This window comes from Eriocheir sinensis, chromosome 50 (assembly GCF_024679095.1).
Source record: "Eriocheir sinensis breed Jianghai 21 chromosome 50, ASM2467909v1, whole genome shotgun sequence".
NCBI lineage: Eukaryota > Metazoa > Arthropoda > Malacostraca > Decapoda > Varunidae > Eriocheir > Eriocheir sinensis.
Genome location: NC_066558.1, coordinates 9,593,804 through 9,609,105, shown reverse-complemented (window position 1 = coordinate 9,609,105; position 15,302 = coordinate 9,593,804). Strand labels below are relative to the sequence as shown.

The 15,302-nt window shown below is 43.0% G+C and overlaps 1 protein-coding gene across 1 annotated transcript in view; it reads right to left on the bottom strand.

The window, feature by feature from the left end:
- LOC126982042 (ketosamine-3-kinase-like) overlaps positions 1-15,302 on the bottom strand; it is a 130,730-nt gene that overhangs the window by 80,120 nt on the left and 35,308 nt on the right. The window contains exon 4 of the mRNA XM_050833760.1: positions 5,890-5,940. Within this exon, the coding sequence (XP_050689717.1) occupies positions 5,890-5,940 (51 nt within the window). The remainder of the gene's footprint in view (positions 1-5,889; positions 5,941-15,302) is intronic.

The window sequence follows — 15,302 nt, the reverse complement described above, 5'->3', positions numbered from 1 at the left end:
CCTGTATAAGCTGCTTCATTTAGAGAAGGCGTTTCCTTTTCAGTTTTTAAGGAACAATTAAACACAGGTCTGATCTTAGTGGTTACTTGTTCTTCCATCTTAACGATGGGTCTGTGTGGGATCCAAGTTTTGTTCTTGTATTCAGATGGATCTACTTTAATTTCTTCAATGATTCCATCAGCCAACTGTTGATCAAAAACAGCTTCATATTTATCCAATAAGTTCTTATTTTTAAGGTGACTGACTGTTCTATCTAATACCTTGAGGGCAACATTATAATTTGATGGCACGTCATCTACCTTTTCTGGGTACCAAGGCAGCTCTACATGGTAGTGCCCATCTTTAAATTTTATTCCCTCCTTGAACTTATCTACTTGTTCTTTGTCTATAGAAACAAGTTCTTGGTCGTCGGTTTTTATCCCCAAAGATTCTAGGCTAAAAAGATTTTCCAAGCCATTATCAACTTCTGAATCGGTCAATATATTTTCCAGGGGATTAAAATAAGACTTTAATGGATCCATCACAGCATTAACCATTGTTCTGGTTTTATTATCCACTTGCTCTACTTTAGTTTTGAGTGATGCTCTTACAGCTCCTTTTTGTTCTTCTTCTAAAAATCTAAAGATATTACCAATAGGAGCATATTTTCCTTCCATGAATATGCAAGTGCCCCCTAATTTCTCAGTAGAGTAATGATGAATATGTTGCAACACATCAATGCCCAATAACATGTCCACATTTACAATATCAGAGTCGGTGTTGTTGTAATATGTTTCATCAAGTAATTTTATATTATTTTGTTTAAATCTGTTGATTACAGCACTTAACCCTGGTACTTCATAGGTTAGTTTAAAGGTGCTGTCAATCAATAATGGTATAAACACCAACTTCTGGCCAATCTTAATGCCTGTGGACATTTGTTTGAACTCCTTAGTGTCCTCTCCAAGATAGGTATTCACATCACAACTCAGTTTATAGAGGTTGCGTGTGTCAGGACGAATCAACTTTGTGCAGGATTCTGATATATAGGACCTCTGACTTCCACTATCCATCAGACATCTTACTTTTCTTGTTCTAGATCCACATTTTATTGTGATGGTTCTAGTGGGAAGCATCTGACAGGAGTCTATGTTTCTTTGAGCCAAGCACAAGCTTATATTTGTTTTCACATTCTTTTTCTCCGTGACATTTTGAGGGCAAAGTGCAGTAAAATGATCTTTTGTGCCACACAGTTTACAAGGGTATTTCAACTTCCCTTGGTTTCCATAGCACTGCTGTGTCTCATGCCCTGAACCACCACAACGAGTACACATTGACAGTTCCTTCAACCTCGCCACCCTACTATCATAAAACTTGAAATTAGGACAATGACCCATGTTATGACTATGAGCAACAAAGCTTACATTCTAATTTATTCTCCTGATTGTTAGGAGTTACTTCCTTGCTGTTGGTGTTCTTATAGTTCTGTAGGGTACTCTTGTTTGTTGGAGGAGGTTTATTAGTAGTTTTCAATTGTTTAGGCCTCTCCGACGTTTGTTGTTGGTTACTTTTAAATGTCTTTGGCCTAACTGACTTGGTGCTGGTACAATTCAAAACTGCTAATACTTCTTGACTTTTGTCAAATATCTCATTTAAATTAGGGTAGGTCTTTCCTAATAAATGAATAAATTCACTCTTAATCTGATTGGGCAGTTTCTGAAACACTACGTGGCTAATCATGGTTAAACCTGCACTCTGGTCTTCCAGAAAATCTAATCCTTGTGCCTTTAATTCATAAACATAAGCTCTTACTTCATTGAGGTACCTTTTAACTGAAATGAAGTCAGGGTCATTACTATAACTTGGAGTGGCATTCATGATGTTTTTAATAGTCTCATCAATGATAAAAGACTTATTTAGAAATTCCTTTTTTAGCAATTTCACGGCTTCCTCATAATTATCATCTGTTATTGACAGATGTTTGACCACAGTCAGGGCATAATCTCTGAGGTAGCCCACTAAGTACGCTAACTTCCTGGCGTTAGACAAACTTTTCTTATTACCAATGACTGTGTTAAACTGATTTATAAAAGTGTTAAAAGCAAACTTGTCCTTCTCCTGGCCAGTGAACGTTCCACATTCAAGAGGTGGTGGTTTAGTCTCACTGAATCTCATTAGGACTGCCAGTTCGGCTAAGGACTTATCTGAAGGCTGTCCTTCTCCTAGAAGCAAATCTTTATATTCATTTAACTGAACATCTATCTGCGAGTCATAATTGACTTGTTCTTCAAGTTCCTGTTCAAACGATTCAGGGGCTGTACTCTCCTGATCAAGCTTACACATAATTAGGGTAATTCTTTCATCATTCTTAATACTGTCTCTCTCTTCTTGAATACCCTTCAACTGGGATTTATAAAGAGAAGCATCCAGTATATTATCTTCACGTTGTTTATTTAATGTTTTTAGTTTGAGGGTAATTTTCCTTTTATGTGTAGCTCTTAACTTTCTTAATGATTTAATTTCTTCCTCTGCCTCGGTGATTTGCTTAGGATCAAGGTCAGTCATCTTGCTTGCTTAACTTAAAATCTTAATTGCTATAACTAGAAATCAAACCAAACAGTTATGATTCTAAAGTATTACTAAAAAATAAAATACTTGTTATTATAATTGAATTCCAGTAGACCACAGAGTTAAAAGGATGCCCAGGGATCACTAGAATTGAGGTGCTTTCAAATGAAAACACTCAATTTTCCATGGCACAAACCAGAGTGTTAATTAAGTTACCCTGATATTCTTGGAGAGCCTCATCATTCAGGTGCACCCCATCTCTGAAGGAGTCTGGGCCGTACATTGATGCCGGTCCCAACAATGCCATATGGTCAACCAGCCCGCGCCTTTTGAATTGTTTGTTCACAATATTATTTATAATTTGGCGCCGCCGGTTAAAATCGTCTGCTGTGGGGGCTCCAAATGGATTGCCCTCTTCATAATAGCGAGGTTCTATTTGCACTGCTATTTTAACAGTGTCAGGTAGGCTCTCATTGAGTTTCTCATAAAATTCATTTGCCAGAGCTTTGACCTCCCCGTTGGACCAAGTATCAACTATTGAATTACCTCCCAGAATGATAATCATGTAATCCGGGTTCAACTCTTCCAATATCTCAAATTCCTGAGGCCTTTCTACCAGGAATTGGTAGTTCTTTCCAGGAAAATACCTAAATGTAAAGAGCACATCTAGTTCTTGGTCATTTACGGTTAATGACTGGGGCCAATCGCACTTTTGTTCAAGTTCTCTAACGTAACTGTGCCCGTAAACCAACACTTTCATTTTACAATCTCACCTGGACTTAACCGGTTTTCAGATGAAATCAGGCTAAGGCCCGATGAGAGGTATTGATGGTTAACGTACTACTAGCCAACGAGTGATCACGTACCTGGCCTCCAGGCTAAATAATGGAACTCAAGGTCATTCATCAAACAACTACTAACAACCTAATTTAAAGAAGTTATATTAATTCCTTACATCTTATTGAAGGTTATAAACCAGTTTACTAAAAGTTATATTAAGACGTATGGATAATTATTTATCCAACAAGTGGCAATTAATCACTTGTTGAAATTATCTTGGCAACAAGTAGTTGCAATAACCATAGGCGGATCCAGGGGGGGGGCCACGGGGCCATGGCCCCCCCCAAACGCTCTGAGAGTATGTTTTGGCCCCCCCCAAAGAAATTCGTTACAGATACTGTCAGCCTCCCTCAATCATATACGTAAATATCATGTAGAACTCGATAGTCGATACTGCATCGCTCTACTACATAAAACAAAATCCAATTCTATGGCCTCAATGCACAAGCGAATCGGAATTAAGCGCTGAGAAGGAAGGCCTCTTCGGCCTGAAAAGCACAATGCAATCCGATGTGACTTAATTCCATGTGTACAGTCCGTCGTCGATGAACAGTTGGCCCCCCCCAAAACTCAAGGCTGGATCCGCCCTTGGCAATAACCCAATACTATTGAAATTGTGATATAAACTTATTACTGCTATTGAAATTATGTTAGAAACTATTAAATTTATGTTATAAAGTAATGTAAATGATTGTTATAAATAATGTTATTATGTTGACTTATAAAGGTATATTGAAAACCGCCTCTCTGGGATCGGTTTCACACGCTCAGTAGCGTACAATATACTTTAGGTAATTTATACAACTGAAACTTAAGGGTAGAAAAGCAGATCACCGAAGCGTAACTCACCTCCACGTCGTAATAATAATAACGCTCACCCACACAGCTAGTTATAATAATACAACTTTTGGCCAAACGCTACTACATATTACAACTTAGCTGTGATGTTCCTTTTCAATAGGTGGATATTGAGGGGCGTGGAAGCAGTGATCCACGGTGATTACTTCTACGTAGTTGTAAGGCTAACTTAAAACGTCTTCCTTGTATGGAAGCTCGTTCAGGACTGAATGTGTGAGCTGTGTCACGAGTGGGTGTTGGCGAACGACTGCTCGGGAGAACCTGCCTCGCGCTCCTTCGTCTCAGAATAGGACAGTCCTGAGCGCGGATGAGCTATCCCGAACTAGTAATTATGATAGCAGTCGCTGGGTTATTCACACCCAATCGTTAAACGAGCTCGTTAAATACTTAAATTCTAACACTGGGTGTATTTGGACTTGAAGAAGGCTTTCAACAAAGTTCCACATACAAGACTATTATGGAAGCTGGAAAATAGGGGAGGATTGACAGGGAAAATGAAAAACTGGATGGAAAGTTACTTAAAGGGAAGAGAAATGAGAACAGTGGTAAAGGACATGAAATCAGAATGGAGAAATGTAGATAGTGGGGTACCTCAAGGATTGGTACTGGCACCAATACTTTTCCTAGTATATATAAATGATATGCCGGAGAAAGTAAATAGTTACATGAGCTTGTTTGCAGACGATGCGAAATTGCCGAGACATATAAGAAATAGTAAAGACTGTGAAATTCTGCAAGAGAACCTAAATAAGATTTGGGATTGAAGTAAGAAATGGGAGATGGAGTTTTAATGTGAAGAAATGTCATGTAATGGAAATGGGAAAAAGTGAAGGGAGACTAAAATGGACATATAGAATGGGAGATGGAGATGTATTAAAATTTCAAGAAGAGAGAGATCTGGGAGTGATAATACAAGATAATCAACAGTCAGAGAGTCATGTAAATAGAATATTCGGAGATACATATAGAATGGTAAGGAATATAGGAATAGCATTTCACTACATGGATAAGGATATGATGAAAAAGATGATACCACTATGATTAGACCAAAGTTGGAATATGCGGAAACTGTGTGGTCTCCCCATAAGAAGAAACACGTAAAAAAACTAGAAAGAATACAAAGGATGGCAACAAAGATGGTTCTAGAACTGGAGGGATTGTCATATGAAGAAAGGTTAAAGGAAATGGACCTGCTGACATTGGAACAAAGAAGAGAAAGGGGAGACCTAATACTAATTTACAAATTGCGGAATAAAATACAAGTAGATAACGAGGAGTTGCTATTAAAAGAGGGAAGAAACACCAGCAACACAAGAGGACACAGTAAAAAATTGAGAAAAGGAAGATGCTTGAGAGACATAAAAAAATATAGCTTCCCGCAAAGAAACATAGAGGTTTGGAACTGACTAAGTGAGGAAGTAGTATCGGCGAAGAGTGTGCACAATTTTAAGGAAAAACTGGACAAGTATAGATATGGAGACGGGACCACACGAGCGTAATCCCAGGCCCTATAAAATTACAACTAGGTACATACAACTAGGTAAATACACACAGAACCATACACTTAAGAAAATATATGAAATTTTTTGACAAAACATCAACAGGCATATATTGAAAAATTTCTTGAAAAATTGCTCAACTCACCTCTTCCTGAATCAAAGACACCTGGTGGTTCAGCTTTCTCGAATAAAATACCTGAAAAATAAAAATGATAAAATTACATACTCTCTCTCTCTCTCTCTCTCTCTCTCTCTCTCTCTCTCTCTCTCTCTCTCTCTCTCTCTCTCTCTCTCCTTTTTCAGGAGTGATGATGATGGTAAAGAAAGACGGCAGAGATCCAACATAAATTAACAGAAATGCAAATAAAAGATGATTCCAACACAGATGAAGCATGGTTAACTTTAAAATTCAATATCTCACACAGCAGAATACATTTGTCCCATTTAGCGAGAAGTGGCCTAACACTAATAATAGTCAACCATCGCTTAAAATGTACTCAAACATTCAATTACGGGGAGAAATTTGTTCTACAGGCTAAAGAAAGTGAAAAACATGCCTGAAAATATTACACTTTAACATGAAGCCAGGAGAAGAGTGAAAAGACTAGTTGGTCAGGCAAAGCGTAGGTAAGAAGAAAATGTCACCACCAACTGGAAAACAAATCTGAAGTCTTTCTTCAATTATATAAACAACAAAATGGCAGTCAGGAGCAGGATTGAACCCTTAACTGACAGCGATGGTAAATTATTAACTGAAAGCCAGTGCATTGCAAACTTATTGAATAATAATTTTTCCTCAATATTCAACACTGCCAGTCTTAACACCACTACCACCAACATAAACAATGGCAATAGTATTAATGATAATCCCACACAGACCTTGCCTGAGTTTGTAATAACTTTCAATGAAGTCCTAAATGTTCTCCAATCTCTTTAAACAAGTATGTAAAAGTCCAGGACCAGATTTAAAGCAACAAAATGTGAAATACTCTCCTCTTTCACAACCATATTCAATATATCTTTGCGACGAGGCATCGCCCCTTCGAATGACATAAAAGTACTGGGGTGCAAATCAATGGTCTACTCCCTTGCCCTCTCAAATACCATAACCTTACTCTTTCCAGCATTCACTTTCAGCTACAGCTACAGGAGCTGAGGAGGCAGGCCCGAACAGTTGGTTCTAGAGATGTCGATCAAGTCGGAGGGTGCCACTCCACGGGCCAGCCCTGCTGCCAGCAAATTGTTAACTTTGCACTGTCCCTATCACCTTTAATAAACGGAGTGGCCAAGAGATTGTTTTACTGTTGCCACAAGCTATCTAGGCAGAATGACGGGACAAGGCGCTGGGGGCTACTTTGACTTGAAGTTGATCCCGGAGTACGACGGGGACTATGCAGTCCATAGTGGAGTGGCTGGAGAAGCTGGAACTCGTGTGCAATATCCAAGGTGTGGAGGATGTAGCAAGCTTATTTGACTCTTGTTGACTGTCAGCCGTCGCACTTCGCTGTCTGGCGTCAGCTGCGGCTCCAAACCAGCACCAGTGTCACTGAGCAGTTGGGGGCAGTGTTCTGTGAATGTGGGACGCTGGAGGAACTGCTAACAGATAATGACACTGCTTTTTGCAGCAGGTTGATTGCTGACTTCGCGACACAGTGGTGTATGCGTCTCCGTTTTCGATGTGCACATGTTCCTTCCAGTAATGGCATTGTTGAGAAATGTCATCGTACTGTAAAAGTCATCGGTGCAAGAAAAGGCTATACTGTAGCAGAAGCTGTGTACTCATACAATCTAACGCCCCGGGATGACCATACAAGGTCGACCGCCCCAGCGAACATGCTGTACCAGTACCCTGTGAGGATTCGCTGTGTGGACCCCTGCGAGGAGGAGAAACTGGAAGTGGATGGCCTCTACCAGGTTGGAGATGAAGTGTGGGTAAGGCCACCCAATGTTCGGTGCAACGAACAGCACAAGAGGTGTAGTCACGAGAGTACTGTCGGACCAGGTTGTCGACGCCGACCAAGTCCCTCACCATGTCAAACATCTTCACCGCTGAGCTTCAGAGGGACCGCCAGTCTCAACCCACACCACGGACAATGAGGCCGAGGAACTTCTCATTCAGCTTCCTGTCCAAGATGGAGTAGGAGAAGAATCTAATCCAGAGGATGCTGCTGACGAGGTCGACTGTGTACAGGTAACTCTCGATTTACGTGAGTATTGTGTCCTTGAAGAGGTCGCGTAAATCAAAAACAATGTAAATCAAACAAGAGGTAGGTTTCTATCGAAAAATAAATATTCACTTCATTCAGTGGAGAGAGAGAGAGAGAGAGAGAGAGAGAGAGAATATCCATATCACCGAGATATCCACTCAGGCACTCAGTCTCAGCCTCACTCATGTGAGGAAGAAATGAGGGACTGGCTAGTATTGGTACTGGTACCGAGCAGTCTGGTACCGGTACCGTACAGTATAGCTGGGACTGTTAGTACCGGTACTGGTACTGGTACCTGCCCATCCTTATTGTTGAGTAGCGTGGCAGCGTGGGGACTGTATTGTTGTTCAAGTGACGTGCGGAAAGAACTGAGCTCAGCTGTGTGGCCGCGGCGCCGTGTGAGTCCAGTTGCGTGAGACATCTGGTGGCCAGTCCATAAAGTATCACATATAAGAGAAAAAAAAATGTGTAAATTAAACATTTATTTGGATTTTGGACCCCGCGTTATTTCAAAAACGCGTAAACCAAACTCGCGTAAATCAAGAGTTACTTGTACAGCCGAGCCATTCCTCAAGGACTAGAAGGGCTCGAGTATGAGATCTGTGTAATGAGGATCAAGGGGAGTGTTACATTGTGACAATTCAGTTGGGTAATCAATCGTAAGGGCTGTTGGGAGATTACCGTATTTGACGGCTTACAAGCCGCACCCCCAGGCAGGCATTTGAAAAAAAATATAATAACTGGGTTTAAACTACAGGTGCCAGATGAAGATTTTTTACCTGACATTCACAACCCTTCCCACTATTAGGTCATTTTCAAGTTTCATATGTATTCAGATCCTTATTATGTAAATCCCAACATTTTACACTTAAAACCCTTATTTTTTGCTGGGACCTACCAGAACTGGTCCTTCTTAGAGACACGAGAGTACTGCTTAAAGACATAAACAAATATGGTGTGTGTAGACAGCGACATTGTTAGAGGAGCAACGGGTATAAAGTTTGTACATTATATTTTTCGTATAATTATTCTGCATTGTAATTCTAGTTGTTGTAACATGTTTGTACATTATAAAAAATGTAAGAAAGTGTGAAAATAGATTTGATTTGTGTTCCATATTGTATTTTTAATTGAAATGTTTTGCACACAAAACAAAAGAAAGTGTGTCTTGCGGGTGTGGTCAAGTCTGGTGTACATGTAGTGCGGCGACTATGCCTAATGAACGAGCCTCCCATAACCCACTTAGCCAGTGGGGTACCTCTCTGGCCGACTCAGTAAGGAGTGGCTCTCCCGTCACGTTGGTCACGGGTTCAATTCCAGGCAGTCGGCAAATAACCTCACACCTTGTCTTGATTAATTTCTCGTGTGTTTCGATACACGCAGAAGACGTGTAGAAAAATAGAAAAAGAGAAAATACAGCTCTCAGTGCATGACATACAACTGACTGCTGGTTTGTTTAGGTAAAGGCATGGTTAAGTGTCTTCACTTAATTTTCTTCTTGACTGGTGATATCTTATATAAAGTACTGGTAAGTACTACTGTTATGCATTATCACTTTAGAAAAGAGTTGCCGTTGTTGGTGAAGAAGCGATCGTCATCTTGTTTACATTTGCGGAGATGCTTGAGATTTAACTTAAGTGCCAGTGCAGGGCTAAAACTCCACTAGCCAGCAATCCAAAGTAGAACCTTGACCTTATAAGACACAAGGTGATTTTCAAGGACATTTTTTTGGAAAAAAAGTGCATCTTATAAGCCGTCAAATACGGTAACTAGTTGGAGGTATGTGTGATTAGGATATCAGGGAGGAGTGTTGAGTTGTATGACTGTAATTCAAGTGGGTAGTTATTCATAGGGGTTGTTGGGAGCTTAACAAGTGGGAGGTTCTTTCATCACTGGAGAGCAGGAGCGAAGTGGACCTGCCGCCACACAAGCAGGAATGATGTCGGCTACAGGAGCTGAGGAGGCAGGCACGAACAGTTGCTTCTAAAAGGCAAGAGAAGACGTTGACCACGTCGGAGGGCGCCACTCAACATGCCAGCCCCAGTGCTAGCAAGTTGTTAACTTTGCACTGTCCCTATCTCCTTTAATAAACGGAGGAGTCAAGAGATCATTTCACCGCTGCCACATTTCTCTTCTTACACACCCTGTCAACTCATACACTATCCTCTGAAGTGTCCCCTCATTCTCTGTCAACAATACTGATACTACATCATCTGCAAAAAGGCCTGCCACCAGTGACTCCTCCTTACCTTTCACTTTCAGCCTTGGACCTAGCTCCCCCACTCTGTCTTTCATTTCTCTCATGCAACCACCCATGTACATATTAAAAAGCCAAGGTGACATCACACACCCCTGTTTCACACCCACACCAACACCAAAACTCTCACTCAACTCACCATTCACGCGTACAGAGGTACTCACATTCTTATAGAAGGATCTGATCCCCTCCAACAAATGCCCTCCCACACCATATATCCTCAGAAACATCCCATAAACCCTTCCTGTCAACTCTTGTCATATGCCTTCTCTAGGTCTATGAAAGTAGTAAACACTTTCCTATCCTTCTCTAGGTATTTTACGATTAACATTTTGAGAGCAAATATTTTGTCTACACAACCCCTCCCTTTCCTAAAACCCCCTTGTTTATCACCTACACTTTTCCTTGGTATAATCTTCATCCTTTCATTTAAAACACTTCCATACACTTCTCCTGCCACACTGAATACATTTCTTCCCCTGTAACTATATACAGTCATCTCTGCTTCCTTTCCCTTTGCTTAGTGGCACAACAATAGCCTTCCTCCAGTCCTTGGCACCTCACCCTGTTCCCATGCTAGGTTACATATCCATGACTTCCATTTTACAACTACACCTCCTCCATACTTCAGCATTTCTGCTGTAATGCCATCAGCTCCAGGGACCTCTCCGACTTTTAACTTCTTCATTGCCTCCTCTACCCCACCTCTCTCCACCTCCCCTGTGGATCTGGCCACCCTACATTGATCTTTATTCCTACACTAGTCACTTCTGCTCTCCCTCCCACACTTTCATTCATTACAGTTTCAAAGTGCTGCTTCCATACCTCCCTCATCTCCTCATCCCCTCTCACAAGCACCCTTCAAGCTACAAACATCAATCTTTCCTTCCCTTATTTCTCTTTTATCTTCTTTCCAGAAAAGTTTTTTGTTCTGGTATTTTGCTCAAATTTTCCTACCAAAACCCTCATCCACTCTCGCTCTACTCTCCCTAACCAATCTCTCTACCGACATATTACTCTCCCACCTCCCTCTCACTTCCTCCATCACATTTCTCTGTAACATTTTCTTGTAGTTTCTTCTTTTCTCTTCCACTGCCTGTTTTATCTCATCCGCCCACCACGCACTCTCTTTCTTTCCTTTTCCACATAACCTATACCCCCTGACCACTGAACTATTAAACACCTCATAAACCTCATTCACTTCTGCACTGTGTTCTATTTGTGCTCTTGCTCTTTCAAGTATTTTCTCCACTTTCCTTCAATACATCCCCCTGTGGCCACTGTCATGCAATGTCTTACTTGCTAGTTCCTACCTTTTCTTTTCCTTCTTCCCACTCCCTTTGAATTCCCATTTCTCTTTCATCCTAATTTTGGCCACTACTGTAAAGTGATCAGATCCATTAAACATTTCTCTCACAACCTTTGCATCTACTATAGCCCGTCTCAACCTCATATCTAGAGCTAAATAATTTATACACTCCTATACACTCCTCACTGTAATGCACTAATGTATATGAGGCATCTAGAGCTTGAGGGGCGAACACGCCAACATGGCAAATTTTGAGTTTTCGCCAGTTTCCACTAGATGGAAGCACTGTGCAACCCTCTGTGAACGTGAAAATGGGAAATTGGTCTCTATGGCCCAGTAGAAAGGTGGTGAGAGTAGTGTGATTTTGCCTGTCTGCAGTGTATGAAGTTGGCTGTATTTGGGCTCTAAGGGCGAAGAGCACAAGGAAAACACTCATAAAGCACCTAAATATGGAAATTTTGTTTTGAAATTTTGTTGTAACCCGTGCCTGTCTTATTAGGGCTTGCTTGTGGTTACAAGGTAACGTGTGCCGAAGCACATGGGTTCTGGGATATTTAAAGATGTATACACTGCTTTATTTATTAAACAATTAAAACAATCAAAGAAGCACGATACTTCTCTAGCCTTGTAAGGCAGTGCGAGTGTAATCACGATCTCAATATAAAATAACAGAACATAGAAAATGGGAATAGTAATCACTGCTCCTACAACACACACAAAAATCACAACATACACTCGACCCTCGATTTATCGGACCCCAATTTAATGGATTTTGGATTTAACGGACCACAAAATCTCAACGGACAAATCTACCCAGCAATGGACAGAATGTCCGTTGCTGGATAGGTTTGTCGGTGTATTCTCAGATTTAGAAATGGCAAAACCCTAAAATAACAATAAACACATGCAGTGCATGCGTGCAGACAGCCCCGGCCGTGCGCCGGGCCCGAACAGCTGACGGGCAGCCGGGGCAGCTGATGACGGTGATGGCGATGGTGAGCGTCAGCTAACCGAACGGCATCCTCATCACGGCCCATGCATGTGTGGCTGTGTTTATTATGGGTTTGGGCTTCTCATCCTCCACATGTTGCGCAGGACCCCTTTCCTTTCTTCCATCTCTTCTTTTTGAAAAAGAAGAGATGGAAGAAAAGAAAGAAATCCCGTGCAACATGTGAAAACAAGAATTAGCAAATTGAGGAGCCCGGGCCCACAATAAACACAGCCACACACACACACACACACACACACACACATCCCCCAACGAAAACGGCGCCAATGCGGGGGCCACGCCGCCGACAACCGTCATCACCACCACCATCATCCGCCGCCCGTCAGCTGCTCAAGCCCGGAGCGCGGCCGGGGCCGCTCGCCCACATGCGCCTGGCCGCCCAGACCATAAAAAAAAATGTTCCGAGCTAAAAGGGAGGCTGGGTAGATTTGTCCGGCGTGACACCAGCTTTAGAAACGTCAAAACCGTATTTTCAATCAACGGACTTTTTCAATCAACGGACCACCCTTCCCCCCTTTTAATTCGTTAAATCGAGGGCCGAGAGTATATAGTACAACCTAACAACTGATAGATATGTAATACCTAAAATTTCCTAATCTAATACTGCACACGAGCTAGTCTACCCTGTTCACACTTCTACTCATGAACAGTACAGCAGACAGCATCTTGAGCGTGGAGCAGGGCTTGACCTTGACACTTCTTTCTTGTTTTCTTCTCACTCTAGTTTCTTGTTTCTCATTTCTTGTTTCTTGGTTCTTGAGCTTCTTGCTTCTTGTTTCTTGTCTTCTTGAGCCTTGAGAGGTTCTGTGTCGCGGTTTAGATCCGCGACAAGTTATTTTATGTTTTATTTTGCATAGGAAGATGTTGGGCGCATTTTCCTAGTTCGTCATGTGACCTAGGCGAGGGGCGGGTCATGATGACTCGTAGGTTCGTTGCCTAGGCGACTGGCGTAGTGATGCCAAGGCGTGCATTTTCGTTGCGGGTCGCCCGCTGTGTTTTACCTGCGCTTACGCACTTTCAGGAGTCACCACTCCACTCTCTGCAGGTGCATAGTAGTGTGTGCATTACCGCAGCTTGAACGCCTCTGCTGTGAGGAAGTTGGGCTATTGTCTCTTTGTGCTTCCCACCTTGGGGGCCTCGCCTCGTTGCCCCGCAGCCTGGCTGGGCGGCCACAGTTGCCACCCCTCATCCCTTAGCTGAGAACGTTAACTTTTAGAACCTCGGAGTTCGTATATTTGTTGCTGCCATTGTATTCTGGCGCTGTTGAGGCTGTAGGTTTATAATTAAACTAACCAGCCATGTTTAGTCAGCCAGAAACAATTCCCCGTGCATTTTCCTGCATTGGTGACTCTGTTGCCTGAGTTCACCGCCAGGTGCCGTGTCATGACCTGTCCCGCACAAAGGTGGGTCGCCCTCTCCGTGTTGAGTTGCCGTCCCTGGCGGATGGCCTGCATGCTGTCTCCGTAGGAAGCAGCAGACGTGCTAGGTGGCTGTGTGGCCACGTGTAGACCTGCTGGAGTGCTGGAGTGATCCCGGGCCTTGCCTATCGGGACTCGCCGTTAGATTTCAGTTCTCATGCGTCGAGTTGCCGCGGCGGCCTCACGTGAAGGCCGCATCATCACTGGACATCGCGCCGAGGAGGAGACAGCAGGAAGACAGGCTGCACGGCACCTCATCCTTCGTCTCCACACTGAGTTAAGTAACCAATCGTTAGTGTGGCCAGTTTAGGGTAGACTGTGCTCGCACGAGTAACGATTTAGGCTAGCTTGGTGTGTGAGCTGTTGTGTCTTGTTTTCTGTGTGTGTAATAAAGTTAGTGTATAGCTGTACACCTGCTTTTTCACAATACCTTGTGTGCCTGTGTATGTGCCTTCCAGCCCCATAAGGAGAGTAAACAAGAACCCCACGGGAGATTTAAGCAGGTAAGTTGTGTTAGTACTCCTTTTTCAGGGTGTGTACACCGTTGTGTCTCCTGGCGTGCCGCGGGAATCAACCCTTGTCGGCTAGCTACCGCCTTGTGGGCACACTCCTGTTATTAATCTTATTTTACCCCGTGACATTCTGTGTCTGTTGCCACTGCTTCTGCTGTCATGTCTGCTGACTCTGCTGGTTCAGCTGTTCTCTCTTGACTCTTCTTTCTCAGGTTTCCTATTTTATGTTCAGTTCTCGAGGAGGATGAGGGAGGAGCCCAAAGGGTGGCCACATGACCTACGAGGAGGGACCAAGATAACTGCTTGCCTTATGTGTGGCGCTTGCCCTGGCGTAGGAGGAGCTAAGGTAGTGTTACAGCTCGTGGGTGGCTCCAGTCCGTGGTGACAGGTTTTTCAGGGTGCATGATTGGGCTGCTAACAGTGTGGTGCCCAGGTGACTCACGCAGCTAGTTGGTATGCCCGGCAGCAAGTGCAGGACGGCCGGCAGAGCGCAGCCCGGCCGTGGTCTGGCGCCACACGCGGTTGGGCGTTGTGGCCACTTTCCTTTTCTGCGGCATATGGTGTCGCTGTTGAAAGGTGACGTCGTTTATTTCAGCTGATAAGTAAGACGCCTGGGTAAGTCTGGGTAAACATCCAGCCTGTATTACCTCGTCTTTTGGTGTCAGGTAATGGGTAGGTATGTATTAACTTTAATGAGGATAACATTGGCTTTCCAGGCCACGAAGGGACGGAGCTATTGTTCTAGTGCGAAGGGATGGGGCCGGGTGGTCCATCAACGTTTCCATATTCACCTCTTCTTCGGGGAGACAATTCTCGAGTCGCTGTGGGAGGTTGGGAAGGCGGCCT